The sequence below is a fragment of the Lotus japonicus genome, chromosome 5, assembly GCF_012489685.1.
Source record: "Lotus japonicus ecotype B-129 chromosome 5, LjGifu_v1.2".
In the NCBI taxonomy this organism is placed as follows: domain Eukaryota; kingdom Viridiplantae; phylum Streptophyta; class Magnoliopsida; order Fabales; family Fabaceae; genus Lotus; species Lotus japonicus.
The window spans coordinates 8,361,535-8,385,020 of NC_080045.1; the positions used below are offsets into that span (position 1 = coordinate 8,361,535).

The following is a 23,486-nucleotide window of genomic DNA, read 5'->3' on the forward strand; positions in this document are numbered from 1 at the left end:
AATAAGTAATGCTGCAGTCAGCTAAATGGCTAATTTGCAACAAAATTGTCCATTATTTCATCCACAACTTCACCCCAACTAACATGCATCACAATTCACAAAAGACAAAAAACCAAGGTAAAGAATCATCAATACGGACATTCATTATTAATACCAATCACTGAATACAGTGTACATCTAAAGATCAATGAAGTAAATTACAATATATCAGTTAGCAATCAATCATTTGGTTAGCTTCCATCTCCAATTTTTCATACCAATCTCTACCAGTACTAGCTATTTTGCATGAAAAATTAAGTACAAATAAAGAAAATTTAAGCTAACAGATCACAGTAAAGGATGGTAACCAAAATCAAGATACCATGATATGGCATTTTATTGTCACTCACACAGAAGCCTCTATCCTCGGCTCAACTGAAAATGCAGACATGAACTCCATGATTTCCCCATTTATGCAACATTTTGGCAATTCAACCCATTTGTTGGTTGCCAAATCGCACATAATGTAAGTGCATAACGCCGGGGAGTTTAAGCATATGAATATCCGGTCACCGGCTCCGACACAATTAATATCTGCCTTCTTTCCAAACCACTTATGGGATATTGCTGCAGGCATCACTGCAATCTGTTGCCAGCATTGATTAGCCTCATCATATTTCCACACTCTAAGACTCACAGTTTCGAAGAATTCCGATAACAAAACAACTAGCATCTCACCATCACACTCCACAACATCAATGGAGTACTCACTAAAAACAGGCAATAACATAGGGTACTCAAAGAAGCACTTGCATGTCAAATTGCAAGCGATGACCATACCCGTGGAACTAAGAAAATAGACTATCTCCTCACCGTCTTTGTTAGCAATTACCGATGAATATTGCTTAGACGGGCTTCTCTGCATACTACTCGTCACAACATTTCCAGCTTTGCTGAGGAAGTACACAACATTGTCATCATTTGAATCACAATCCACGGTATTATCATCAAATTTTCTGCTAAGTGCAGTCTCATCTTCCCAACAACCAGAGCTTGAGTTGTAGACTTTAAACAAAATATTTGGGAGTTCACCAAAGACTAATATAATCTTGTAGGACAATTGGTCTTTGGATGTTTTACTCATAACAACAGCATTGAGAGATTGATTTTCCAACGAAAGATGCAATGGAGGGAGTTCACTGCAAGATCCGGTCACCGGATTACAAACAATGAAGTCTCCGGACCATTTGCGGTAGCAAACCAGGCCACCAGAGGCTGCAACAGGCATGCAACTTCTGTTAGAATCGTCACGCAGAGGACTGGGATGATTGAGCCTTTTCCAACTGTTTTCAGCAGAATCAAAGATAACAGATTGGTTAAGGCTGGGTGCAACCATAAAAAACCAAGGATCGCGCGAAGGAATGTGCGAGCAGGTGAGCTTGAAACTCGGAGAAGCAGCAGCCGATTTCCATCTTTTGGACACCGAAGTAAGGCGGAGGAAACTGGAAGTTGGTAGCCATGAAAGCACCCTTTCAAAAAGATCTCCGTTAAGGTCATCGAGGGAAAAACTGTTGAAGAATAGTTGTTCTCCATTTTCAGGGTACTTTCTTTTCAAACTATGTTCCATTGACCACAAATTTGGAGAAAACAACTGCACAAACAAAGGGACCAATAAGACATTATAAAAGAAATCAATTTTTTCCATTTTTAAACATAGAAACCAAATGATGTAAATAAAGACACTGAAATTGAACCAAAATTATGAGCTGTGGATGCAAACTTATTGGAGCTTATTAGGGCTTATCTGCTTGAAGTTGAAAGTGCTATATGGTTGCCATACAAACGGATTCCATATAATGAAAAAGGGTGGCCTAAAACCAACAATCTAAAGGTTACCCACACGCAAAAGATCAAGACTTTCACTTTCCTTCCCCAACCCCTTCAAGATTTGCAATGGAAATTGCAAGGCTTCTGGAAATAGCTTAATTAAGTGCTTATGGTCATAAGCGACCATGAGTGCTTCTGACATAAGCGCTTATTCATAAGCTATTTATAAAAATTTATTGAAATAAATTGAAAATAAGCTATAGCATAAGATTTTTGTTCATAAGCTATCATGAACTAATGGCCTACCGTAAGCTATTTGCATAAGCTCTCACAAACACTTACACAAGCGTTTAAGGTATCATATAAGCTAAATAAGCTCTTCCAAACGGGGCCTAAAGCTGCAAACTTGAAATGACCCTCATAGCTTAACAATCTATCCTTTAGAAACCAACATAAAACTTGAGACTCAAAATGCAAAAGAAACAGAAGCTGCTGCTTTGTTGAGCGGAAAGGAAAACAAAGCACACGGTGAGGAGTGTGTTGCATAAGCAGAACACAATAATTATATATAGCTGGTGTTGGATAGTGTGTTTAAAATGGGGTTTGGTTTGAAGAAGGAAATCTGAAAAGTGAAAAAGGGAAAGTGAGCTTGCTCAAGAGATAGGAAGCTTCGCGGGGGTCTCTTTTCTATGTTGGGGTTGGATGGTTGACACTTTGATTCTCTCACTCAAAAGACAGGGTACACGCACAAGCCTCACACGGGTGGGTAACTAAGTTACATTTTCAGTCAATGGATTCTGACGTAGGATTTTCATATTATAGATTAATACTCCTTCCGTTAAATAACTGGTTTTTTAGAAAAAGTTTTTTTCACCCACTTAGAATTTCAATGCAGTATTAATTGATGTTTTAGAGTATAATGTTCTTATAAGAAGAATAAATGAGGAGTGATAAAAGGAGTACATTATAAATGGTAAAATAGGAAAACAAATGATATGTATTAAAAAGCAGTGTTATCAGATTCGGACCGGTGATCGACTCGGTCGAGGCACTGGGTCAATGAGTCAATGGTTCAACCACTGGGTCACTAGTTGAACCGTTTGACTCGATTAACAATAAATTTTTTTAGGAGATATAACATAATAGTAATAATCTTAATTTTATTATTTATTTTTCATAAATAGCTGGTTTCATATATCTTAAAGTCTTGAATCATTTTTATTTATATAGTTCTTTTTGTCTTATTTTGTTTTTTTTTACGGGCTGTCTTCTTTTGTTTTTTTTTTTACTCAATAGTTTTTGTTTGTTTTGGTCAAACTGAATAGCTGTTTTTTTTTTTTGGTCGATTTTGTTAAGGTTTAATTACGGGTTGTCTTTTTTTTTTGTCTTTAGTTGCATTGGTTATGTAAAATGAAGAAATGGGCCTAACTCTTTTAAACTTGGATGACCCATAGTCAGGTCTCATTACTTTGACTAAAACCCTAAGACTAAATGTCATCTTCCTTATTATCTCAGCTGTGCAGCCTCAACAGCAACAGGTCCCTCTTCAACTTTTTTTTTTCTTTTTTGGCTTCCTGAAGCTCTACCTGCGTCTTCATGCTTCTTGGTTCCATGGCATCTACCTGCGTCTCTAACCTTGGGTTGCAAGGAAGAATGGGTTTTTTTTTTTCAGTTTACGAAACCCTACACGGCTACAGGGAAGGAAACGACGGTGTTCTGTTTCTGTATTTCAGTTTTTTTTTTACATAGCGAACCGGTCCAACCTTAAGGACCGAGTCGCCGGTTTTTTCACTGAACCGGCCGTTTTTTTCCAGGTTACAGCGGGTGGATTGCTTGGCTGATCCGAAGCTCGGCTCGAACCGGCTTAGGGTCAGATTCCCGGCTCAACCGGTCGAACCGGCCGGTTCGAGCCGAGTCTGATAACACTGTTAAAAAGTTAACAAAATTAATTGCATTTCTTAATATGTGTGCATCTTCTCTATAAGAGCATCTCCAATGTAAGGTTCTTAATTCTTATTTATGAGTTAAGAACTAAGAACTTTACCATTGGAGGTTCTGACATGGAGCTTTTAGTTCTTAAAAATAAGAACTCAGTTCTTATATAAGGAGTTTTACTTTTGAGTTCTTAGCTTAAAATATTAATAATTTCTCTCTCATCCAAATTACTTTATTACTTTATGAGTTTTGTTTTATTACTTTATGAAAATAAAAAGTATAAATAATGTGGTTGGTGGGATCAAATGAATAGTGGTAAGAACTAAGAACTCATGGTTTGAGCAAAATTGTTCGAGAGTTGCTTAAGCACATGTGGCAATACGGGCCCACATGAATAGTGTTAAGAACTAAGACATAAGAACTAACATTGGAGATGCTCTAAGCATCTGCAATGAAAGGTTCTTAGTTCTTATTTCTGAGTTAAGAACCGAGTTATTAACCATGGGAAGGGGCTGACGTGAAGTTCTTAGTTGTTAAAAATAAGAATGACTTCTTATATAAGGAGTTTTACTTTTTGAGTTCTTAACATAAAAAAATTATTTTTTCTCTCTCATTCATCAACTTATTTAATTTATGTATTGAATTAGTGTTTAAATTTAAATCAAAATTATATGAAAATAAAAAATATTACTAATATAACGGTATTGAGGACCAGATGAATAGTGTTAAGAACTAAGAACTCATGGTTGAAGCAAAATTTGCAAAAAGTTGCTTAAGCACATGTGGCAGTACGAGTTCACATGAATAGTGCGAAGAACTAAGAACCTACCATTGGAGATGCTCTAAGTGGAGACTTATATTGAAATAGAGGGAGTATTAAATTGTTTGAGTAAATGTTAATCCAAATTAACTATTATCATATTATTAATTTTTTTGGTTTCTTCTTTCTTTCTCTCAAGTAAACTGAGATGTTATCTTTTGCTTCCCTTACTTTTTCACCTCCCAGCTTAAGCCTCATATAACACCTTACAGGCAGATCGATCAATCTTCTAAAAAGAAATTACGAGAATTTATGGCTTAGAAATTTATAATCTTTTTGGTCTGAAATATTTTTGAAAGCCTAATTCACCCCCTCTTAAGTTTCAACAATTCTAGTGTTTACAGGCGATTCCAGTTCAATCCTTGTTGGTTGGTTATGATCTCATTGGCTTTGTCGATGACACCACAACGTTCCTTGCCACCAATCATCCTGATTTCAATTACTGGAAACTACAGGATCATCTGATCCTTCATGCTATCATCTCCTCAATGGATCCCAACATCATCACTATGTTGGGCAAAAGTCAAAACGTCTAAGCAAGTCTAGGATGTCCTCAACAAAATTTTCGCTAGCAAGACTCGCTCTTGCATCATGTATCTAAACGAGCGTATCTCTCGCTTTGTTAATGGATCAAAATCTACATTTGAAAACCTTCATGGTATTAAATTCTTCTCGAATGAAATATTTAACATTAAAACTATTGGCGAAAGAAGATTTCCACATGTACTGGCTTTTGGTTGTTAAACTCACTTGGGAGTAGTGTTCCCAAGCATGCTTGTTTTATCAATATAATATTTTTTTAAAAAAATGAAATATTTAACATTAAAACTATTTATTTACAATTCAGATTATTAATAGTTATTTGATAAAAATGTACTAAGATTATGTAATTTTTTTTACATATATTTATCATATTTATAAATATAAATGTAAAAATCTCCAAAAACTTATAGATTAGTTCTAAAACCTAAAAAGTCTTACACGGCATATAATGCATGCATCCTTATATAACAAGCTTATAATGGATGTTTATATGACAAACATATAATTCATGTTTACTACCTATATATGTGTGTATCTATTGATATATACAAAAATTCACAACATTTTATTAAATGAATTTTTTATTTATATACTTAATAAAATTAATAATATGAAGGCATTTTTATTAATTAATTAATTTTATTGAAAATTATTCATCGTTATTTAGTATGAGTAATTAATTTATTTGCATGATTTATTGTTATATCTACTAGTCTGTTTACTCGTACGTTGCACGGAAAAAATGTTCTTGTCATTTAGAAATGTATCAAACCTTGGTTAGGAATTCTTTTACCTACTTAAGAAAGAGTTAGATGTAATGTTTATTGATTTTTTTTTAAAATTGATCAATACCAATACGACTTACACCCCAAAATATATGAATTAATTAATACACAAATTTCAACATACCTAACCCGTAGATAGTACAATAGGTATTAAACCAATATCATAGTTAAGCTCATTGGATTGAACCTAACAATACATAACTGCATATATGTATTCATGTTTTTTATCATATTTTTATTCTTAATATTTTTTAAAAAGTTATGAAACAAATAATGGAACTATATTATTTTTCTATTAATTTTAACATTAAAGCATTTTCATGTAAAATGTTACTCTGATCCCTTTGAGAGCTCTTATGTATTGTGTAGTTTAAACATGTTTTTTTATACATCAAATCTAACCTTGATTTATTATCATTGAAAATATGCTACATTCCTCGAATAAGTGAGGACTCACAATTTAAATTTATATCTAATTAAACAAGATGTTGCTAGAGATGTATTAGAGATCTCCAATATATCCCTCAATTTGTTTCCAACCACTTTCAGATCTGAAGTTGTGTCATGGTGCATGGCAGACATGTGAGGTTTCTTAAGAATGAAATGAACAACTTGGGGAACAATATCTCTAATCTTGTATACTTTGATCAGAAATAAATATTTTGTTATACCTATACAACTCAATCTTGTAGCGGCAGCTGCAATGGTAGCGTTGGAAGCACCACCGAAAGCATGAACAGCCAGCTCCTAAACTTCGGCTAAGTAAGAAACAGAAGCAAACAGGAAGTAAATGGAGGACGCAAAACCATGCGGTTCTAGAATGGTAGTGTAGAATGTTTCATCAACATTATCGATCTTCATCAAGCTATGATTGAGTGGAGCCAAACCCACACAACAAATCATTAGAATCACCAGAGCAAAACCAAAGAACAACCGGTGCAAGTGTCCAACCATGGCTACAAATTTAGTATCGATAATACGGAGGTGGCAAATCCCGAGGCGATGGAATTAAGCGTTTGAATAAAAATTGTAGGGATAAACAATATATAAAGCACTATGCACTAACTAACTTAAAGTTCATCATAACAACTTCTCTAACCGATTAACTTCTCCATCTTTGTTAAGAGTTATTATTACAGTTTAAATTTGTTTATTATTACAGTTTGAAATTTGAAAATAATTATCAAATTATGTAGCAAAATAAGTTATTTATATTTAATACATTTCCTTTTTTTTTGTTACTTTGGAACATTATACATTTCCTAATTTAAATCAATCTTAATTTAATTGTATTAAAATATTTTATACCATTGGAGCTATTGCGAGAGCATGAACAATTGTATGTGTCACTTGCGAGAGTTACAAATAGAAAAAAGTTGAAAATTCTTATGATTGATAGTAAAGAAAATGCGTGTTCAACAATGATGAATGTGGTTTATAAGAATTTTTTTACCAATAATTGATTAACATTGGCTAATTTACTGATTTATATTTGAGTTCAATTTATCATGTTATTCATACTCTTATTTCATCTATGCACGATGCGGGATCAATACTAGTACTATATTATTTAATGAAGAATTAAAGTAAATTATAAAAATTAAAAAAGGGAAAAATGTTAAAACTTAATAACCATTATTATAAAATCAAAAAGTTTCAAATCATTTTTTATAATTAGGAAGTGAAGACTCAAGTAAATTAAAGAAAAATATAAATTTTTATGATCTTTACAACCAGATTTTAAGAAGTTTTGGAACATTTCCATATAGTTAAAGCTTTTTGTATGATATGAAAAAATTTATGTTTCTACTATAAAAAAAAAATGAATGTTTCAATCCCATTGAAACATATCTTGTATTTTTAACCCAATGGGTGCCGGTCGCAGTGATAAAAAGTGGTTGTTTAAACTCCTTGGTCAATAGTTTCATTCCTAAAAACCAAGCTCTTTAGAAGACCTTTACCCTTCACCATACCCTTGTAAGGATTGCAAGATAAATTAAAAAAAAAATCTTGAATTTTTAAAATTATTTCTCTTGCTATAATATACATATATATATATATATATATATATATATACATACGCGTGAAAGAGGCTAAATGACAAATACAACTGCAATAATGAACAAAATTAAAAGGGGAAAAATTTTAAAAAGGCAATCTGAGCATGGACACAGAAGTGGATGGGACATTGAAAGACAAATTGTAAGAGCATCTCCAATGGAGATCTTAATCCGGGATCTTAAAATAAGATCTGGATCTAACAAAATCTCACAACTAGAGTTGTCTTACATGCATGGCATGAAATCTTAGTAAAAGCTAAGATCTGCGCCTTAGCTCGCTACTCTCAAAAGTGATATCTTAAATAAAATAATCATTATTTCTCTCTTATTCAATACAAGAAATGTAAATAAATAATATAAATATCTTGGATATTGTGGGTCCAGCTAAAAGTAAAGTAAAATCCAAACCATTGGAGCGAAATGTGCATCGGAACCTTATGGGTGCCTTAAATCATCTGTGGCAGTACATACCCACAAAAAGTGAGTTAAGTCCCAAAATAGAATACGTTGTTGGAGATGCTCTAAGCTTGGTATTCACTAGCTCTCTCTTCGCACATATTTGTACCTTTTATATTATTATATATGCAAAAGATTTGAGAAATGTTGGGGGCTCCCCTATGTCATAAGGAAGCTTTGCCACTGCTCCATAGATATAAACCACATTGCAACCTAGCATCATCTCCTGCAAGATAAAATTCAGACCCTTAGCTTCACGAGGGATATAATGAGACAAAACTCCCAATGTCGTGAAAGGAAAAGATGGATATCCACGAAGACATTTGCATATACATGAAATTGAAGCCATCCGATAGAGTCTACTAATTCCAAATAGTTTGATTCACAAAAAAAATTGTTCACATTCTTCGTTCAAAGCTATTGAAGCCCAAGTTTCAATGCAAGAAATCGACAGTTTGAGAATCTCCTCTTGGCATACCTGCATACAAACCATAAATCCAATTTCGTCAGAATCACGAACAACACCCCCCCCCCCCCCCCAAGTCAATTTTCACGATGTTAGGGAAATTCGATATTTATAAAAGAAATTTTAGTTTTACATTTTATATCATAAATACTTATAATGTTTTTAGAATAATAATTTTTTTAGCTGTTTATTAAGTATTTAAATAAATTGAGATACCACAAATATTATGAAATTAATTCTATATTAATAAGAATAATTTTTAAAATCTCTCCGAATGATATCTCAAGTGGTAAGAGTTAGGGCACATATGAGTTAGGTGGAGGTGAAACTAGTTTTACTAAATTTCAAAACTGTTTTAGCCTAATTTTTAAAATCATAAAATATTGTTTTGTGATTATGGTTTGTAGTTTTAATAACATGCGACATCATCACCTTCACTTCCCACTGCCACAACCCTCCACTACCACGACCTTCACCGCCGCCACTATTACCACCACCACCACCACCATCATTCACTGTCACCACCTCTACCCTCCACTGGTGTCACTGCCTCCACCACCACTCTCCAGCGCCACTAGTCCACCCTCCAACACCATTGTTTTCACCACCTTCCACCATTATCATCGCCGCCACCACCACCATCTCCATTGTGGCAATCACAACCACAATTTCCACCTCCACCGCCACCACCTCCACTAATGTCATTGTTGCAACTACCACTCTCCACCACCTCCATCACCCACTACCTCTGTCACTAACACCACCACCACCACCATCTCCACTGTGGGCATCACAACCACTACTACCCCCACCGGGTCCTCTATGTTGGGAATTTAAGTGTGAGTAAAGAAGTCCTACATTGGAAGATTAGAAGAGTGAGGAGCACTTTATAAGTGAGAGGACCCATACACCTAATGCCTTAAGGTTTTGGGTGAAAGATGTGGTGTCCAATCCACTTTAATGTGCTCATGTAAGCCCAATATGATGATTCCCGATTTATCCTCTTGCGGCCCAACAGTGGTATCAGAGCCGATGGTTAGTGCGATCATGGTGACGGCTCCTTGTGTCGAAAGTCTTCCTAGGAATAGTGGCTAGGCGGCGTGTCCCGTTGATGGAGATCCAACGACGGTGCAAGTCATTGGAGGCTTCCGCTTGAGATGGACTCACACTTGAGGGGAAGATTGTTGGGAATTCAAGTGTGAGTAAAGAAGTCCCACATTGGAAGATTAGAAGAGTGAAGATCACTTTATAAGTGAGAGGACCCATACACCTAATGCCTTAAGGTTTTGGGTGAAAGATGTGGTGTCCAATCCACTTTGGTGTGCTCATGTAAGCTCAATGTGATGATCCCCAGTTTATCCTCTTGCGGCCCAACAGTGGCTGCTTCTGAAATGGCGACATATTCTGATTCAGTGGTTGAGAGATGATATGGCTGAAGAATTTTCTCAAAGAATTGGGAAAAGAACAAGATGTTCCTCCATTGTTTAGTGATAGTCAAAGTGCTATTTGCCTTGCAAAAAATCACGTCTTCCACTCCAGATGCAAGCACATACAGATGAAGTATCACTTCATCAGAGAACTTATAGATGATGAAGAACTATCTTTACTGAAGATCTTAGGATCAGAGAACCCAACTGATATGTTGACCAAGACTGTTACAACTGGTAAGCTGAAGCTTTGCATTGCCTCAGCTGACCTTCGAGGATAGTTGATGACGAAGGCGCTACACTAGGTGAAGAGCAGAAGAGCTTACTGTTTACTAGAAGTTACTACAATTAGACTCCAAGTGGGAGAATTATTATGTTATGTAGTCTATTTGTAGTCCCAAATCGCTTATAATTAGAAAGAGTTTGTCTTACTTTTGCTATATATAAGCACCTCATTGTAAACATTATTTGCACCAAAGAGAAATATTACTAGCTAGTGTAGCCGTGGACATAGGTACACACATTGTGTTCTGAACCACGTTAAAAATTCTTTTGAATGAATAGTATGAAAAGATGCACCTGAATCTATAACTCATGAATCAACAGGACTATCCAAGCTGCAAATTAATGTGTCTGCTACTTCCTCAGTTGCTGCATTAGCAGATTCATCATCATCTTGCCTTTTTTGGTAATTCTTCTTCTTCCTTGGGGCTTTGCATTGATTGGTAAAGTGACCTTTCTTGTCTGACTTCTTCCTCTTGATTTTGATCTGCCTCAGCCTTGGGCTTGATTGTGACTCTTCTGGCTACCTCTTCCTCTACTTTCAGTATTCAATGCTGAACCAGAAGCGTTTGAAGACTCTCATGAATCTTTCCTGCGAATATCCTCGCTTAAGATCAAGTCTCTGATGTCACCAAACTTTAGCGTGTTATCCCTTGCAGAGTTACTAACCGCAGTGACAATTGCAGCCCAACTATCCGGTAAGGATTGTAACAGACTCAAGGTCATCAATTCGTCGTCAAAGGTAATCTTCACCGACGATAGCTGCGAAATAATTGTATTAAAATTATTAATGTGATCGGTTACAGAGTTACCTTCTCCCATTCTGAGATTGAATAGTCGTCGTATCAGATGTACTTTATTGGCGGCAAATGGCTTCTCGTACATATTTGATAATGCCTTCATCAGATCTGCAGTAGTCTTCTCATTCACTATGTTGAACGCAACATTTTTGGATTATGTCAATTTGATCACACCAAGGGCCTGTTGATCTAACAGTTCCCAGTCTTCCTGCTTCATGTTGTCTGGCTTCTTCCCTGTCAAGGGTTGATACAACTTCTTTTGGTATAGATAGTCCTCCATCTGCATCTTCCGAAATCCGAAGTCTCTGCCATCGAACCTCTCAATCTTCACCTTCCCTTCTTCCAGTGCTTTTGCTCCCACTTCTTCCTCTAAACTGAGGATCTATCCCACGAACCTGAAGCTCTAAATACCAGTTGTTGGGAGCAATAATAGAAATGAGAGAAGAGAGAAAGAAATAGCACAAAAGAATTTTTAACGTGGTTCAGAACACAATGTGTGTACCTACGTCCACCGCTACAATAGGTAGTAATATTTCTCTTTGGTGCAAATAGTGTTTACAATGAAGTGCTTATATATAGCAAGAGTAAGACAAACTCTTTCTAATTCTAAGCGATGTGGGACTACAAATAAACTACATAACATAATACTCTAGCGCAACCACCACTATCACCATGCTTGTCACCTCCACTGCCACCACCACCCTCCCACACCACAACTTCCACCTCTACATCGTCCCTGACTCGACTGTCACCATCACCTCGACCACCACAATCGACAGCAAAGCCATTGTCGTCGCCACAACCACCATAGTCGCTGCCACTGCCAACATCGTCGCTGCCCACTAGGTTACATCCTTCTCCACCACCATCACCTTCATCACCACCACAATGACCTCCACCATTGCTACAACAACTACCAGAGCTGGCACCACCACCCGCACTACCACATCCACTGCACCCACTATTACTGTTTTTGTCATAATCTGTTTTTTGAAACAATACTTAGGGCCTGTTATTTTTCAGTTTTTTAGTTTTGAACTTACAATTTTTTTAACGTTGTAAAACACTCCATTCGAACAATTTTTTAGTCTTTAGAAAAACCTATTTTAAAAAGTTGTTTATAAAAATTATTTTTGAATACATAAAACTAAAATATAAATCAAACATTTTGGTGCTTTGGCCATCGAACCCGGGCCAGAAACTTAGATGAAATTCCTTAAGAAAATGCACATTCACCACTTGTGACCTAAAATCCACAATAAAAAAGAATATGTATATGCCGTTATATAAGATCGATGGTTACATCAAAAAAATAAAAAAAGATCAATGGTTGACTCTGCCTAAAAGCCGTAGCTAGATTCGGCTTTGGCTATGGATTCGGGTTGAAAAATGAAGAAAGGTACACGCAGCACACAAACAAAAACTGCAGGCACATTTGTTTCATCATTTTATCCAGCATAAAAGAAAGAGAAAGGACAAGTGAGTTTGAAAGCAGATCAGAAATGTCAATGGTCCAATTGAAAGGTTATGCCTTGTATGTGCCTGGTTTGGTTTCTAGAGCAAAAGCAAGAAGCAACCCTCTATTCCCGTTTCCTTTTGGCTCCTCCTCGTTGAGGAATCTGTGTTTTTTTTTTTCTTTTTTTCTTTCAGAGTTTGCACAACTACAACTACAAGTCAATGCTCAAGACCCATCCACACGACAAGCATTAAGTTTTTTGTTTTAGAACAAAACATTTAGATTAGATTAGTGAAGGAAAATGTTGAAAAGCAAAAGCAGTTAATTTTTGTCATCTTTTCTTGTTCTTTTTTTCTTGCTCCTCGTGTGCATGATGCAGCCTCATTTGTTTACATTGGTCTTGCTTTTTGGTTTGTTTTTGTTTTCTCAACCCAAAAGAAGAAAATGAAGGCTCTAGTAAACTTCCTCTTGAATTTATTGAGATAAATCTAGCTCATAAAGCTCTAATTCATATTTATAATAGATCCTTGCGAAAGTGGCTCTTTGAGAACAAGAGAGTGACTTTAAAGTAAAAAGTGAAAATCATGAAATAATTTTTAAATACTAATTAAAAAATTATTGTTAAATTTAAATACTTTCTATATTATATAAAGGAAAGGTTTTGGCAGCTTTAGAAGCAATTCATTTTTTTTTACGTTAAAGAAGCAATTCATTAATTCAATTATTTATTGCACTACAATTGAATTTTCTGCATAGATATTTTAGTACAAATCCACCTTATTTTTAACTATTATAAATTTGAGGCCATGCATGCTTCAGCTACAGTGCTCTTCTTTATTCCACGGTTTTTCTCTTCTCGATTTCTCATTTACTCTTCTTTTGTTCGTAGAGAGGTAACTCTGTTGCTGACAACTTGACACATAATGTCTCCTTCTTTCAAATAATGTTTAGGTGGAGGAAGGTCCTCCGGGTTTATTAGCTTTTTTGCACGGTGATGTTGTGGCTTCTATGTTGGTTTCAATTTAATGAATGTATGCTTAGTTCATCAAAAAAAACATAGCAAACAAGGGGGAAAATTTGGAAACAACAACCACCGAAGAGGTAAAGATGAAGAGCTCATCCTTAGAGACTCTTTTTGCTTTCCTCTCTACCCCGCTCCACTTGACTTTTCTCATCGAAATTTCAGAAATTCCTCACCCAAAGGAACATTACAAATTTAATCGCATCACCTTAATTTGTTTTTTATTTTTATTTTCTTTACCCTTAGTTCTCTTCTCTGTGGCGCACCCGTTCCTCTAAGCCTATATATGCATCGCATCTTAATTGTATCACCCTACCTCAAGTTCAACTCTGCCTTACATCAACATAGAGATACACTACTCATCCTCTAGTGCTCACAAAGTGTAGGAACTTGTCCTTCGTCGAAGCTCCCCTAGGCGGGACCTCTTTGGGGGCTGGGGTCTCGCCCACAAAGTGTTGGATTTATCTTATTGAGTGTTAATTATATTGAAAAATGAAAATCATACTTTCATGTCTTTATAAGATTCAACTTGCTCTGTGCGTTTTAGGTTCCATGAGGAGCTTCTTGGATTGAGAGGGTTGAAAATCATACTTCCCCTTACTTTGAAAGGATTGTTCTTTTAAATAATATATTCTCTTTTCGAAAGGGTTTTTTTTTTTTGATCTATCCAATTTCAATATACTATGTTCCTATTGCAATAGTGGCAATTGTTGAGCATGTCAATTTTGAGCTAATTTAATTGTCAAACACTGAGATTCATTTGAAGATAGCAGTGGAGGGGAAACTGATGTATATAGCCAGTATGTGAATTCATTGATATAGCAGTGAAGGGGAAACTGAAATTAGCTAAGTGTTTTTCTTATCCCCACAGTTCTATACTCTTGGTGATAATGAATAAAATTTTTTGTTTATTATATCTTCCCCTTTCCTAATAATTTATTATTGATTTGGCGCTGTAAATTTTATTACCAATTTATAGATCTTGTCCGTTGGTAGGATAAAAAGAAATTATTCTCCAAATCTGCCCATTCACTTAGGCATCGAAGACTCAATGCCCAATTTATAATCACATGTATTTCTAGGATTTTGAGATAAAATTAAAATTATTTTGCTCAATTAAAATCTTAATCCAAAAAGAACCATCTAGGAATCCAAATTGAGCATTTAAAAGTCAAAGCTCTTAGCAGTACTTGTTGAGAAATGAGAAGGATGAAACAATTAATGAGAGACTCACCTCAAAGATAGAGAAAGTGATGGAGAAAGTTCAGTTGGATCATTGAGAATTAACGACCTGTTGAGATGGAGATCGAAGCTCGTGGTGGTTGCTTTTTCAAATTAAATATGAAGGTAATTGTGGGAAAAAGTAAGTATTTTATTTTTTATATTGCTCTAATTTATTTTAAAAAAATTAAAAATTGCACCATACTTTTCATTGTATTCAATTATTAAGTGATTAGTGGCAAACATATACGTGTATAGGCAAAATCTCTCGCTGTCATAGAGATTAGAGTGATGGATCTCGTGAGTTGCGTATGGAGGACGATGAGGATTCTGGTGGTGATAGTTTGAAATAGGTGAAGAATAAAACGTTCAGAATCAAAGATTTTGGAAAACAAAATGATCGATCGAGAAGCCAGTCGGAGTAGAGAATTTCCTTTCTCATAGGGACTAGGGTCATGCATGCAGACGAAGTTGCTATCCAACAATGAGTTAGTTCGTACTGAGACATTGGTCAAGAGTGCTATTGTCCAGGTTGATGCAGCTCCTTTCAAGCAGTGGTATCTCCAACATTATGGTGTTGACCTTGGTCGCAAGAAGAAGGGTGCAACTGCTGCCAAGAAGGAAGGGGAGCAATGGATGATGTTGAAACTGCCACTGAGGAGACTAAGAATAGTAATTATCTCTTAAGAAAATTGGAAAAGCTAGCGTACAGAGAACTGGACACTTAATGATCATATTGAAGAATAATTTGGAGGTGGCCGCCTTTTGGCTTGTATCTCATCCCGACCTGGTCAATATGGTCGTGCTGATGGATATATATATGTATATATATTAGAAGGCAAAGAGCTAGAATTATAAATGAAGAAGTTTCAGAAGAAGAAGGGTAAGGGTGCTGCGCAAGAAGCTCTGTTCGGACAGCTCAGACACAACCAAATGATCAGTTTTGCCTGGAGGTCTGCTTTCTTGGGCAGGGAATTGAAGGGTTTATGGGTGTCAACATAGACCAACACTTATGATTTACTTGATAAGTGCATGGATTGGACACATGTATTCATTTTTCATCTATACTCTTGGTGACAATGAATACAATTTTTTTGTTTTTTATATCTTCCCGTTTTCTAATAATCTATTGTTAATTTGGCGCTGTAAATTTTACTGTCAATTTATAGATCTTGTTCGTTGGTAGGATAAAAAGAAATTATTCTCCAAATCTTCCTATTTGTTCATGCTATAAACATTGTGAGATAGGGTAGTACCTAGAGTGTGGTGTGATTGCACTAGAGAGAGAGAAACAGAGTTAGAGAGAGTAACTGAATATCATGAATGTATTGATCAGATGAGCCAAAAAGTCTCTTTTAAATGGTAACCACTACTTATTTATAGTGTAATTGCCCCTAATGGGCCGGTTGGGCCTCGCTAGCTGAGGCCCAATCGGCAGGCCAGGCACCCGCTACTCAGCGGGTAACCCTCTAGACGTAGCCCCTCTAGGGGCTCGTTCAGTCCACGAGTCCACAAGACCGAGCTCGAAGCATAAGAGCAAAGTTTGTCTTCAAAATGTGACTGCCAACCTCTATCCCCTTGTGATCCCTTTAGCAGGTCGCCTGTTGCCACTCTCCACTTGGTACGACGTTCCTCGGCTGGCGGTTTCGACCAACGCGCAGGAAATATTCCCAGCCTTCTAGTTGCAATAGGTTCCCCGACTAGAAGATCACCTAGCCATTTAAAGCGCATAGGTCGCCAACATGGCGTAAATGAAACATATACCGCCAACTTGCGCAAGGAAATACATTAATACATGAACCGCCAACTAACGCGGGAACTAGAAAGATGGTGTACAAATGCCTATAAGACGAAGGGGTCGTGATGGCCCGCTGCATGTGAGGTGACTCGCTGAATAGAAGCTCACTCGCCTGGTGACATGGTCTCCCGCCAATCTCTCCCGCCTTTGCCCCGCGTAGCGTCTTGGATCAAGTTGCTTCCTGGGCGAGTTCCCTAATATAGCGAGGGAGCTTGCCTAGTCCACAAGACACCGAGCTCGAAGCATGAGAGCGCAGCGTGTCTTCAAGCTGAAGCTGTCGCTGCACCATCCCCAGAAGAAGATCCGCCCAATATGCGGGCTCCCTTTCTCGTCGTAGTCCACAAGTCCGCCCGACTCCATGTCCAAGTCATGAAGGGTAAGAGTGTCTTCACTCGCCGCATCGTCATTGTCGTCTTGTTTTGACCTGTCTCTTGTTTATAACATTTCTCAACTACAAATAATCATCAATTGCCTCAAGAATCATAATTCAAATTTCATCATTTCTAGCAGGTATATCAAATCATACAGTTCAGTTATAAGTATGCAATCACTCAAACTATCAAAGAGAGATCAGTCGCCACAGATATGCCTTGAAAGACATTAGTTTGGCTTGCTCGCCACTTTTAGCGTAGGGTCACCACCATATAGCGGTAGGTCGCCACCCGTTCGGTGACACTGGGCTAGGTCTGTGTGGACCAGCTTCTCCTCACGTGGCGTGAAACCTTCAATCGGTATTCACAATAATCATTATGTTCGTCTTCCGCCTTATTCATCCACCCACGTTATTCATGCACTATTATAACACGCGTCTAATATTTGACTGAATTACGTTTAACGACTTTAATGTGTGTAGTTTAACTAGAACTTTCATGCTTGGTTTTAACCCAACTAAGGCTTGTTGAGAAGGATGAAACAATTAAAGAGAAACTCGCCTGAAAGAATTGGATGTGGGATGACGAGAAGGATGGAGGAGGCTGAGCAGCTACAATCAATTAAGATAGACGATTTGGTGGAAAATGATTGAGAAAATTTGTCTTTTCAAATGTAACATGTATGTAATTGGGAGATGTCCTGTCGAATACTTGTTGGGATAAGTCATGTTTAATACTCAGTGAAAATCTTGGTGAAAGGCAAGGTCTGGACGTACCCTGTCAATATTGGGTGACGAGATAAAAATCTTATATTAATTTTACTTTCAATATAATTTGTTGTTTCTTTAATGGGTGTTTTGGTGAGGTTTTTTAATGAGGCTTTGTTCAAAAGGTATACTAAAGAATGTTGTACTCTTTTTCCTTCACTATATTTTTTCCTAGAGGCTTTTTTCTAGTAAGGTTTTAACGGGGCACATTCATAAGGGTTGGTCATCCAAGGGGGAGTTTTATGATTGTCTATGTTGACCGGGTTTGTTTCGGGCTTTTCCCTACATCATGAGAGGGTTCTTCAGATGTAGTTTTCTCATTTAATAATATTTTTTCTTTAGAAAAAAAAAAGAAATTTGTTATTTTAAAAAATTTCATCAACTTGCGACTAGTAATTGAAATAAAAATAATATTGATATTACAATTAATATATTAGAATTGAAACGTTTTACCATGAGTTATAAATATTATTAACTACAAATTAATATTGTTATTAATGTAAAGGTTAAGTCAACTTTATTTATTCTTATTTTCCATTATTTCAATTTTCAAAGTTTTCCACAAGATGTGATTATTAATTAAAATTTAAATATTTTTAAAATTTAATTTATATATGAGAATTTTTTTTGAGTAATGATATATACACACCTCATTTTTTAAACACTTCATTTCCACGTATTTTTATTTCTATCTCTCTCATCTTATCATCTATCACATCTCATATTTTCTCTCTCTTACTTTTTCTTTTCTTCCTATCTCTCTCTCACAATTCTACCTCTCCACCTCAAAAGAGAGGTGTGGATGAAATATTATCCATTTTTTTAGATGAATGATATAAAATTTATTAATAAATAATTAATATTTTTATTAATGTTAGTAAATTTTTCTTTTACTTATTATTATTATTATTATTAATTTTGAATTTTTGATTAATAATTATAATCAGAATGATTATTTATTTTAATTTTTAAGTATGAAAAACCGAAAATATTACAATTAGTAATTAATAATAAAATTTGTTAATAAATAATTAATATTGTTATCATCGTATAGGTCAAATGAGGTTTATTTACTTTTTTATATATTGATTGATTGATAGTGATATTGATATCTATTATATATAATAAACAATAATAGTCTTCCAAAAATAATATATAATAAATACTATTACTTAATGATATTAATTAGTTTTAATAAAAATTTGTTGGAGATAATTAATATACGTATTACTGTAAAGTGTCATCAATAATTAATTAATAGTCTTATACTTATTAGAACCTTTAGAATTAATATTTAATACAATTAATATTATAAAATATCTTCAATAGGTAATTAGTTTCATTGTAAATAAAATACTCAAGTTAAATATATAATATAATATAATATAATAAATAATATTTGATTCAATTAGGTTTAAAAGTCAAGCAAAAAGGATCTATAAATTAAAGAGTGCCTCGACAATAATATATAATATGATAGTCACAGTGCATCGACCAAACCGATAGCTAATTACTTATTATTTGTATACTTTACACCTTGAATATTTGATTAGCTTGAGTCCAATAATGTAAGTCATCTCTGCAATTTTAATTTGTTATTATTGTTGAAACTAAAATTTCATTTTCTCTCTATAAGCATTTGAATATTTGATAACATATAATGTATATTTTCTATCTTTTTCTCTTCCATTGATCCCAGAACAAAAGAAATGTCATATAAATTTATTTTTACGAATAATCTCCCCGTACCTGAGTGGGTTGGTTTCCATGTCAAGGTCTCAGTTTTATCTTTACTATTTCCTTTCTAACTTCTCTTAGTAAGGGAGGGAGGCATGACAAATAGATAGAGAAAGGGGTATTAAATGGTGGTGAGTCAAGTTGACATTTATCTGACATCCTTATTATCCGACACTACTTGCATGAAAAATAGGTATGAACTTTGGATCAGAAAAACCGAGTTTTTTTTTGTCCCTCCATAATTTGAGATAGCCAAAAGGCATGCCTGACGCTTGACATTATAGCGATTTGTCTTTATAAATTTAATATTTGATTTAAAAGTCAATCACATAATCCAAATTTAAAACCCAAAAGTGCCTTGAATAATACATAAGTTCACATTTCAAAAAAGAATCAAGGAAAATGAGGCTGACACAAAATCTTTGAGAGCCAAGAAGAGGAAAGGGCCCATTGATATTTAATATTTATCCATTTTCTTGCCCATATTCTCTTTGGTTTCTATGCCCTTCTTAATGTATTATTTTTCATTTCTTATTTATTTGTGGTCTAAGAAATTATTTTTGCATCTTATTATTCATTCCTTCGCTAATTTTATTGTCATTGATGAGAATATTTTTCACTACAGCAAAGGAAAATGGACGGGCTTTGGGAAAACAAGGGATGATGAGTATCAAAACAAACATGGAAGTGGTAATTTTGAAGGTCCATTTGGTGATTATCAAGATGCAGGTGATGACCAACAACAAAATAAGAAGAAGAAATACCACAGACATACTCGTCAACAAACTAAGGAGCTTGAAGCGTATGTCTTTTTTTTTGAAACTCTACAAATCTTCTTTACATTTTCATTGACATGTTTAGTGCGGTAATTCATTTTGGTCTATACTCTTTTATGTTTTAGTTTGTTCAATGAGACTCCTCATCCCGACGAGAAGCAAAGATTAGATATCAGTAAGAAGCTAGGCTTGGAGAAAGATAATGTCAAGTTTTGGTTTCAGAACAAGAGAACCCAAATGAAGGTAATTTGAAATAAATTAGTATTCACACACATTTTTTATGTATTAAATCAATTTCTTTCCATGAATTAGGAGCAATTGGAACGCCGTGAGAACAAACATCTTAGGCAAGAAAATGAGAAGCTTCGAGTAGAGAACTATGTTATGCATAAAGCTGTGGAAAATCCAACATGCAACAAATATGATGGTATAATCATTTATAAGGGGAACCAACTGATACTTGAGAATTCTAAACTAAATGATCAATTGAATCAAATGCATGCCTTAATATAGACTATTCTCATGGAAGCTTTACCAACCCCAAACTTTTCTGGTGCCATTGGAAGATATGAGGTTGGTGGGTCAAGCAATTTTAGCATGCCCTTGTTGCCAATGGGACATGATCTAAGAAATGAAGTTCTGGGCACTCCACTCAATACGCTTTCTGAAATCACACCACCAACGGAATTGGTGAGTAATGAAGCTGAGCTTAAGAGATCTATGTTGTTGAATCTTGCATTAGTTGCTATGGATGAATTAATTAAGATTGTTGAGCCAGATACCCCTTTGGATCAACAGTTCAGATGGAGGGAAAGAAGTATCAAACCATGACGAGTATGCAAGGACTTTTTCTCCTTATATTGGTCCAAACCCCAATTGTTATGTAACTGAAGCTTCGAGAGAAACCAGGCTAGTACTTTTCAACAGTTTGTCCCTTGTGGAGACATTGATGGACGCAGTATGATACATAGCTTCTTATATACTCTTGCATGAATAATTTGATGTGGTGACCTATATATGATGTTCATAATTTAGCATTTAATTAATATTGGTGAGATTATTTTTAAATAATAAATTATTTCTATAGAGGATCGCTGGTCAGGAATGTTTCCATCTATGGTTGGTAAAGTTGTAATCGTTGAAGTGATATCAAGTGGCATGAATGGATCTATAAGCGGAGCTTTGATAATGGTATGACTATATGTTCTTTGTTTTGTAATTTTTCTAAAATCAGTAGTAAATATTTATATTAATAACTAATTATTGGGTTTTCAGATGCAATGTGAGGTTCAATTACCTTCCCCACTTGTCCTAGCTAGGGAATGGAATATCCTGAGGTTTTGCAAGCAACATGCAGAAGGTGTATGGGTTGTTGTTGATGTATCTATTGATAATGAAAGTTCATCAATGAGTTACAAAAGGCTTCCTTCTGGATGTATTGTTCATGACATAACAAATAGTTTGTCCAAGGCAAGAGTTGAATGATGATCTAAATTACTTGTTTGTTTTAAGTTGCGTTTGATTTTTCAATCAATTAGTTTCATCACCGCAAAATTATTGCATGCAGATCACATGGGTTGATCATTCCCAATATGATGAGTGTTGTCCACCAACTGTATCACCCTTTAGTTAATTCGGGCATTGGGTTTGGTGCTCAAAGATGGGTTGCAACTCTCCAAAGGCAATGTGAATTCATTGCAATGTTTATGTCCTCTTGTGTTCCATCTGCAGACACCCCGGGTATATATACATATCACATTGTCACTATCAAGATAATATTTATTTTTCACTAACACATCATCACTACATGCAGACATAAGCCAAGGTGGTAGGAGAAGCATGCTGAAGCTCGCACAACGTATGGCCAACTACTTTTTGTCTAGAATTTGTGCTTCATCTTCTTGCAAGTGGGACATCCTTCACATGAGTAACAATGACACAAGGTTTATGTCTCGGAAACATGTTAACAATCTTGGTGAAGATCCTCACAATGTCATCAGCGTCACAACTTCTGTTTCGATGCCAGTGTCGCGGAAAATTTTGTTTGATTTCCTACGCAATCGATATAGAGGTCAATGGAACATTATTTCGAATGATATACCAAAGCAGGAGATTCTTCATTTGAGCAAAGGACAAAAAGAAGGAAATTTGGTTTCCATAATCGGGAATTATAATAATGTAAGTTTATTAGTTGGAATGTTATTTAATTTCAAGTATGCATATGTCGATAAAAATATCATCACATTAACTGCACTTATATTAAATTATTAATTTTTATAGGTTGGTAATGAAAATATTATGAGCAACTTGCTTTGGGTGCAAGACTCTTGGACTGACACCTCTGGGTCTATGATAGTGTATTCCCCCATTACTGTTCAATCTTTCAACATGGTGGTGAATGGTGAAGATTCTGTAGATGTTCATCTCTTGCCTTCAGGCTTTGTTATTCTTCCAGATGGTGCTAGGACTTTACCTGATGGTAGCAACAATAGTAGAGGTGACAGTAACAACGATCGTGGCAAATGCCTGCTTACATTAGGCTTTCACAATGGAGTTAGTTGATACTATGAATGAGCTTATCTCATGTACTATTGAGAAGATAAAGGAAGCACTTCTAATTGCATGAATGAACCATTTTTTTCTTTGATTTAAGTCATTTTCAAACTAGTATCTTTTTTATTTATGTTTAAATAAAAACATGAAAAATGTCATATTTTGATGTATTTGAGAGTTTAGATTCTAGTGGATGTGGCAGAAAATGTGGCTCGCAACTGTAAGGCAAGATTACCATCAAGTAAGAGATAACTGGGAAATTATAAAAATTTGTTTTGTTTAGCTTTGTGAGTGGTTCGAGTATTCACATGCTATAAGCGAGTTAGTTTTATTTCGAGTATACTCAACCTCCATCTTATCCTCTCTCCTCTTTTTGCCGCCGTCATCGTCACCCAACGCCAACTTG

At 35.3% G+C, this 23,486-nt stretch overlaps 1 protein-coding gene and 1 pseudogene across 2 annotated transcripts; one reads left to right on the forward strand and one right to left on the reverse strand.

Moving 5' to 3' along the window:
- Positions 1-118: 118 nt before the first annotated feature.
- Positions 119-2,520, reverse strand: LOC130721325 (F-box only protein 13-like). 2 transcript variants are annotated; one of them, XM_057572101.1, is made up of 2 exons: positions 2,149-2,520; positions 119-1,630 (listed from the first exon to the last, which is right to left on the reverse strand). In XM_057572101.1, the coding sequence occupies exons 1-2, from the start codon at positions 2,350-2,352 to the stop codon at positions 386-388; spliced, it is 1,449 nt and encodes a 482-aa protein (XP_057428084.1). In that variant the 5' UTR covers positions 2,353-2,520; the 3' UTR covers positions 119-385. The 2 variants fall into 2 exon arrangements, with proteins under 2 accessions (XP_057428084.1, XP_057428085.1); XM_057572102.1 differs by having other exon boundaries at positions 2,113-2,280.
- A 13,017-nt stretch (positions 2,521-15,537) lies between these two features.
- Positions 15,538-23,089, forward strand: LOC130719024 (homeobox-leucine zipper protein ANTHOCYANINLESS 2-like; annotated as a pseudogene).
- Positions 23,090-23,486: the final 397 nt, after the last annotated feature.